Below are 8,206 nucleotides of genomic sequence, written 5' to 3' on the forward strand. Positions count from 1 at the left end.
CTGGAATTCCCATTCTTCTCAATGTTATCCATAATTTGTTATGATCCACACAATTGAATGCTTTTGCATAGTCAATAAAACAGAGGTAAACATATTACTGGTATTCTTTGCTTTCAGCCAAGATCCATCTGACATCAGCAATGATATCCCTCGTTCTGTATCCTCTTCTGAACCCAGCTTGCATTTCTGGAAGTTCTCTGTCAGTATACTGCTGTAACCATCATTGGCATATTATAAACTGCTGTTTAAAGTGAACAATTTGATGAGTTTTGATGTGTGTTGATCCCACCTGTGAAATTATCACCACAGTCAAGATAATGAACATATCCATCAACTCCCAAAATTCCTTTGTGCCCCTTGGTGATTCCTCTTTCCTGCTCCTCCCTCTTCCTAGGAACCATTGATTCCAGTTTCTAAAATTTTAGATAATTAGTAAAGAATGTCTGCCTTGTGCACTATCTGTATGGGGCATAGAGCCCTGGTGACACAGTGCTTAGGTGCTCTGCTGCATAATTGAAAGGTTTGATCCCATCAGCTACTTCACAGGAGAAAGAGGTGGCAGTCTGCTTTCATAAAGATTGCAGCCTGGGAGACCCTATGGGCAGTTCAGTTCCATCCTATAAAGTTACTTGAGTTGGAAATGATGGCAGTGAGTTTTTCTCTATTGGATCAAATTGACAACAGCAACTTGAAAGGTTGGATGAGAAGCTTGGGGGGCTGAGTATATGTTAAGGTGGAGGAGTAATTAGGAAAAGGAAAGTGAGAGATCACACAACTTGAAGAATGTGATCAGTCACTGAATTGTAAGTGTAGAAATTGTTAAAGTGGTGTATGTTTTGTATTGTATATTTTCACAGAAAAATAAATTACAAAATTTTATACAAGTAGAATCATAAATTATGTATTCTTTTTGTCTCCCTTCTTTCAGCATGATCTGAGATTCATCCATATTGTAGCATTTATCAGGACTTCATTTCTTTTTATGGCCGAGCAATATTCCCTTGTGTGGCTATATCACATTTTTCTTATCCTTTCATCTGTTGATGGACATTTTCATTTCAGCCTTTTGGCTATTGTGAATTGTGCTACAATGAACAATGTACAAGTCTCTGTATTCCTGCTTTCATTTCTTTTGGGTATATACCTAGGGTTGATAGTTCTTAGTTTAATGTTTTGAGGAATCACCAAAATCTTTTCCAGGGCAGCTGTACCATTTTACATTCCCAGCAATGGATAAGGTTTCCAGTTTCGCCACATCCTTCACCATACCTGTTCTTTTCCTTTTTTTTAAAAATTATTTTTTGCGTCCTAGCAATTTGACTGAGAGTGAAGTGGTATCTCATTGTAGTTTTGATTTACATCTCCCTAATGATTAATGAAAGAGCCCTGATGGAACAGTGGTCAAGTACTCAGCTGCTAACTGAGAGGTCAGCGTTTCAAATCCACTAGCCACTCCGTGGGAGAAAGATGTAGCATTCTGCTTCCCTAAAGATTTATAACATTGGAAACCCTATGAGACAGTTCTACTCTGTCCTATGGGGTGAATATGAGTTAAAATCACCTTGACAGTAATGGGTTTGGTTGGTTTTTTGGAATGACTAATAGTATTGAATATCTTTTTGTGTGCTTGTTGGCCATTTGTCTGATTGTCCAAATTTTTGTACAAATTGATTGGGTTTGGGTCTTTTTCCTGTTCATTTGTAGGAGTTCTTTATATATTCTGGATATTAATCCTTATCAAACATATAATTCCAAAAAATTTTCTCCTAAATAGTAGGCTGTCTCTTCACTTTGTTGATAAAGTCCTTTGGTAATGAGGCTCCATTTATCTATTTTGTCTTTTTTGCTGCTTGTGTTTTTGGTGTCATTAAATCACTTTTAATTACATAATTAATAAACAAATGTTTCTTCTTGTAAAAACATCAAAACATAATTGCGCGTAAATCCTTGAGGTTCATGTTTTCTAATCCCAGTCTTCTGTACCTCTTCCTGGAGGTTGCACCTTTTTCTTTACATTTACACAGATACATACAAATGTGCTGTATAAACTAGATAAATAGATATTTGATGTTTTCTTTTTACTTGATTTTTACTTAAATTTCTTTATGGTTTCATCTCTGTCCTATAGGCAGCTAAGAAAGAGCATGCAGCTATCATTCTCTGGAATACTACATCTTGGAAACAAGTGCAGAATTTAGTTTTCCACAGTTTGACTGTCACACAGATGGCCTTCTCACCTAACGACAAGTTCTTACTAGCTGTTTCCAGAGATCGGACCTGGTCATTGTGGAAAAGGCAGGACACGGTCTCACCTGAGCTAGGTAAAACAGTGTCTTATTGGGCCAAAAGGGTGTTAGTGCAACAAGTGTGCATCTGGTTTATGCACACTGAGCAGCTACTGGGTACGAGAAATGAAAACGATAGTGGGTTGAAGGGCAGAGCTTACAGTCAGGAAGCTTCTCAAGGCTTTGTGATCGCTGACCAAGGGTAACCTTATAAGTGTAGGTATTTTAAAATACAGAAAAACTTAGGATCACATGTAATCCTGTGATCTCTGAATAGACTTTCCTGTGATCATGTGGTTAGAATGACATATGTTCAGATACCACTGTTAAAAAAAAACGTATTTATAGAAATTTTTGATTTTGCAAATGTTTACATCAAAAACCAAATGCCACCACAAAACCAAATAGATGACATATTCTGCACTAGAAATTTATGGGACAGAAATAATGATACAGGTAAGGAAACTTGAGGTTGAGTGATTTCTTCTCCTTTCTGAATGACTTTATAAACATAATATTTTTAATTATGAAACTTAAAGGGAATGGTATCCTTTGTCTTTTGCCACCCAGCCTGTCACTTGGATAAATTGGGAAGGGCTTTTTAGGCATCTGCCTGTGGATTACATGATGCGTGGGCAGTGTTAACCCATAGATACCTGCATTCCTAGGTATAATGTGTGGCATAAGGAAAAGAAGAAAAGCCTTTTTTTTGGCATTTCCTTGGTTTCTTTTGATAGGTAAATTCTACAGTGTTGAGTGTTTATTAAAGTTTTATTTGTTTAATTTTGCCTTTTAATTTTCCATCAGTAACTTTCATACCCTGATCTTGTGATATTTCTAGTTCCTAAGTTTTTTTGTATTTTAAAGTAAACCAAGGAAATATAATACATCTTCAGCAGCTAGAACAGACTGTTTCATTTGCTTCAGTAATGATTTCGTAGCATGTATCATTTACGTTAAAAAAAGTTAAAAGTGATGCTAATGGTATAGTAATTTGTTGTATCTTTATGGATTGTGGGTTAATAGACCTTTCCTTCCTCACAAAAAAGGTACATTTTTTAAATTTAGTCTGTATAAAGGGTTAGAAGTCATCTTTCATTTAAATAATACAAGGAAAGTATTTTTGTTTGGTTTTACATTATTTAGGTGGTACATTAATCTTTTTTATAGCACAGTATGCAAATCTGTTTAGTTCATAAGTGAGGCTAAATTGCTTCAGGTTTCTTCACAGGCATAAACTGAATCTTTGAAAGTTGAATGTCTGGAGTTTGTCATCAGTGGAGAATTACTGGTAAATGTAAAAACATTCTTTACTAGGAAAATAATGCCCGGCATCTACTGGTGAGGAATCAGTCACCTGAACTGTCTGTTGCCAGAGTCAGCATTTACAAATTGATGGGTAAACACATGAATGGACATAGCATTTAAACGTAATCTTTCTAAAAGATACAAAAAATTAAAACAACTACTTCTCCGCTTTGTGAATGGTGCATCTATGTTTCTTTCAGAGCCTATTTTCAGTCTATTTGCCTTCACCAACAAAGTCACTGCTGTGCACAGTAGAATTATTTGGTCTTGTGATTGGAGTCCTGATGGCAAATATTTCTTCACAGGGAGTCGAGACAGAAAGGTAATTTTTTAAAAAAAACTTAGTGTTTTTTCAAATGTGAAAAAATAATATTATAGGGAAGTTTGAATAGAGTATAATCCTACCTCTGTCACAACATTTTTAATCAATTTATGTGTTCATTTGTGCTATTCATGTGCATTTGTTAAAAAGAAAATTGTTTTGAAATTCTCTAAGTCCATTTTAGTGAAATATCAAGGATGTGAAGAGAAGACCTTCCAGACACATGACCTTCATCAGATGGCCCTAGTGGCACAGTAGTAAACTTTCCTATAAGTGATTACTGTCTTTTTATTCAGTGGTAGGGGGGGAGCATGCAAGCTTTTAAAAAATTAAAACAAGTTAGACACTAGTATGTACTTGAACATGACCTTTGTCCTAGTTCTCTGGTAAAATGTCCACTTGCCTCCATAGTCATAGTTTTAATGATGTCCTTTCTATTTTCTGCATCTTCTCTAGACCAGAGATGGTGAGGCAGTTTGGCATTGCCTTTCCTCTCCCTGCCTTCTCCAGTCATAGACATGGTACAAATTACAGAAGCAGAGGGTACCACGGGTGTGATATCACTCAGGGTAAACCCTTAACTGTCAGCCTCTTAAACATCTTTGTGTACTGTTACTTCTGTTCAGTGTCTATTCATTTCTTCCCCTAGTCTTAATTTGCCTACAGTGTGCTAGGTGCTGAGGAAGCAGTACTGCTGCTGCCCTCAAGTCACACCCAGGGGAAGATGGCCCAGCTGTGGTTCCCAGGGATGTGTAGGGGATGATAAAGTTTCACTCTCTGCACACTCTTGGAGAAACACTTCTTTGTGCTCAGAGAAAACCTACTGTTGATCTTGCTTTGGGCTTGCATTTTGTAACTGTTATCTGCTTAGCTTTCCTCCCCATTTCTTTGTGGTCAGTCACATACCCTTGAGACATTAACTTCCAGGGATGCTTCATTTCTTTTGAGTGGGTTGTCATCACAGTTAACTACTCCTGACAGCTGTGCTGGTTCCCTGAGCCATGAGTGTTGTAAGGGGAGAGCTAGGGACTTGATTGGTGCCCATAAACTCTATGGCAACTTGTTAGGTAGGTACATGAGTTCCTCAGTGAGGACATGACTGATGAAATCTCACTGAATCAGAATGGATTTCATAAGAATGAGAGCATTCTGGACACTGTCTCTAGGCAGCGATAGTCCATCTTTGGCTAACACAGGTAGTTAGGTGAGGATAACACAGGTAGGTAGGTGAGGTCTCATAGTCTTGTGTTTTTTACTCTGTGGCCTCTCTGTAACACTTGAGATACTCTGAAGTCGTGGAATGTCATGTTGTTACCACCACTCATCTGTCAGTTTGACACACATCTCATGTTTTGTATTGACTATGGGATCAAAACCCTCTATAATGCATTGCTAGAAACTCCTCAGAGAAAGCTTTACAAAGTTTGTCTGTTTAGGTGGTTGTCTGGGGTGAATGTGACTCCAGTGCTGACTCCGTGGAGCATAGCATTGGCCCCTGCTCCTCGGTCCTGGACGTAGGTGGGGCTGTGACAGCTGTCAGGGTCTGCCCAGTGCTTAACTTCTCCCAACGGTGAGTCTCTGTGTGGGGCTTAGTTTTCTGTTTTCTTTAAGAGAACCACTTGGTTTCTCATTACGTAGTCCTCTTATAATTTAATTTGTGGGTTCTCTTAGCTTCTGAGTTGCTGGGTTTTTTTAATACTTATGCTTTTCATAAGAATTTTAAATTGGTAGAACTACATGAGTCAGAGTGGTGAAATAGAGAGTAGGAATGTGACTCATCACTTCCAAGTCCAGAATTGCAGTGTATTCTCTGTCGTAAGTGCTTTAGTAGAACTAGGGTCCTTGCAACCAGCCACAGAAACACTGGCTCGTGGGCTTGACTGGCAGAAGTCAGAGGAGAATCTGTGTGCACTCTGTCGAGAAGAGGCTCTTTGAGAGCATAGTAGAGGAAGGCACCGTGGCTGGGGCTGGAGCTTTCAGAGTTCCTTGTAATGCATGGCCAGTTGGGAACACCATGAAGAACTACTGTAGATGATGATGGAGATAACAGAAGTTCATGCTAAATTAATTGCTCTCTTCTTCTTCCCCCTTAAAAACAGGTATGTTATTGCAGTAGGATTAGAATGTGGAAAGATTTGTTTGTACAGCTGGAAAAAGACTGATCAAGTTCCAGAAATAAATGATTGGACCCACTGTATACAAACAAGTCAAAGGTATTTTCTTCCTATTTTTATTTCCATCAGATTAGATAGAAATTGTGGCGTTTTTAGCTGTGAATTTCATGCCACATTTGCATAGAGGGACAGAGCTGTCATCATGATTGCCAGTCCCATGGTTGCCTCTTGTAATTAATGTCTAATAGATGACATTTTGCTTTTAAAAGTTTGCTTGACCAAATTGTATGTGTGCAGAACATTGCCTTAGCAGACAATAGCCATTTGAGACAAAAGTGATTTTCATAAAGCTATAGGTTTTTGTTTTGCTTTGTTTTTATTGTGGTAAAAATACACACAACAAAATCTATACCAATTCAATAGTGTCCACTCAATGTATAACTCAGGGATATTGATTACATTCTTTATGTTGTGTAACCTTTATCATTATTCCATAAAGACATGTTTTAACAGTATCCTTTTAGAATTTATCTACAGTAGGTTCTTCATAAAATTTGATTCAGAATGTTGGTGATTCTTTCAAATGTTACAGATTATGTTTGGTAACCATATCTTGTATTTGAACACCTCAACTCATACCCCTAATGGAGCCAACTGTTGGATACCCCTGCAACCCATGACTGACTTTCGAGAACTCCCTAAGCCTGAGCTGGCTTAGAATGTGTGTCATTCACAATCCCACCTGTATAGACATAGAGATGATTTTTTAATATTTTTTACTCATTTTATTCTCAAAAATGTTTAAACTTTCAAAAAAGTCATTAACATCACTCTGTGTTGTATTTTCTTAGGATTCTGTAACCTTCATAGTATCAGCACTATTCAAAATAGAATTTCAAATACAATTCAGATGACAATGTCATGATGAGGATGATTGACTTAATGGAGAGACTTATGAACATAGGTCTTTTACAAAACATTTTATCCAGTTGAGCTTGTCTCCATTATCAGCAAAGATGTTAGTGCTCATTATAATTGTATTTATTAAAATGAGATTCTGCCTTTGTTGCTGCTGCCCTCATGGCTGCTCTCTTACCTCTGCGATCTTAGATTTGGTGGCAGAAGTAGTATGTGCTGCTGGCTGCTGAAGAGGAAACAACTCCAGTAGAATTCAGTGTCCTAGGCATTTGAGATTTTTTCTCTCCTTGGCCTCCCTTCTCTTTTCCTTCTTTTGCCTTGCCTAACCACAGTGCTTACTCTGCCTGTACTTGGTACAGACAATTCCTGTGGCCTGAGTGTGGGACACTGAATGGAAGCCCCTTAGAAAGCAAAGGAAGAGCATATGCACAGAATTTGAAGTTTTCATTTTGGGATTTTTTTTTTTTTAATTTAATTTAATAATATTTTATTGTGAGAGAGAATTTACACAGCAAGTTAGGCTCCACTTTAACAATTTTACACATATTGTTCTCCTGTAATATTTATAATGTGTCGGCATTATCATTATTGCCATTTTGTTTGTTCTGTTTTCAGTGATCTAGCTTCCCTTCCCTTCCTTTCGCTCTTACCTTTGTTTTTGGGTAAATGTTGATAGTTTGATTTCAGATATTCATTACTTGAGGCAGCACATTTCTGACAATTGATTCTGTTTATTTTGGAAGCCTATTATTATTCGGCTGAAGGGTGACCTGAAAAGATAGCTCCAATTTCATGTTCAAAGGTTATCTTAGGGCATAGTCTCAGGGATTCCTCTAGTGTCTTTTGGTCAAGTAGATCTGGGCTTCTTAAGGAATTTGAGTTCTGGTCTGCATTTTTCTTACATTTCATTTGCTACTACCTATTGTGTCCCTGGTCAGAACAGTCAGTACTGGTAGCCAGGTACTATCTAGTTCGTCTCGTGTCAGGATTGAAGAGGTTGTAGTTCATGTGGGCTACCAGTCCTTTTTTTTTTTTTAATTGTGATTTGGGTGAAGATTTACAGAGCAAAGTCACTTTCCATACAGCAATTTACATATACTTTGTCTCATGACATTGACCACAGTTTACCACTATTCAACAGCTCCCCTCCCACTTCCTCCCCACAGTTACCTCTTCCCAGTGTCCATCCCTCCATGAACTCCTGCTCCCTGAGCTGTCTCCCTGTGCATAGGCAGCCCTTCTTTCTCAATGATTGTTCT

The 8,206-nt window shown here is 37.8% G+C and overlaps 1 protein-coding gene across 1 annotated transcript in view; it reads left to right on the forward strand.

The window, feature by feature from the left end:
* ELP2 (elongator acetyltransferase complex subunit 2) overlaps positions 1-8,206 on the forward strand; it is a 62,218-nt gene that overhangs the window by 46,662 nt on the left and 7,350 nt on the right. The window contains exons 18-21 of the mRNA XM_007945662.2: positions 2,129-2,321; positions 3,794-3,915; positions 5,352-5,485; positions 6,015-6,128. Of these exons, the coding sequence (XP_007943853.1) occupies positions 2,129-2,321; positions 3,794-3,915; positions 5,352-5,485; positions 6,015-6,128 (563 nt within the window). The remainder of the gene's footprint in view (positions 1-2,128; positions 2,322-3,793; positions 3,916-5,351; positions 5,486-6,014; positions 6,129-8,206) is intronic.

The sequence above is a fragment of the Orycteropus afer genome, unplaced genomic scaffold, assembly GCF_000298275.1.
Source record: "Orycteropus afer afer isolate SDZICR_OR568_19922 unplaced genomic scaffold, OryAfe1.0 scaffold00141, whole genome shotgun sequence".
In the NCBI taxonomy this organism is placed as follows: domain Eukaryota; kingdom Metazoa; phylum Chordata; class Mammalia; order Tubulidentata; family Orycteropodidae; genus Orycteropus; species Orycteropus afer.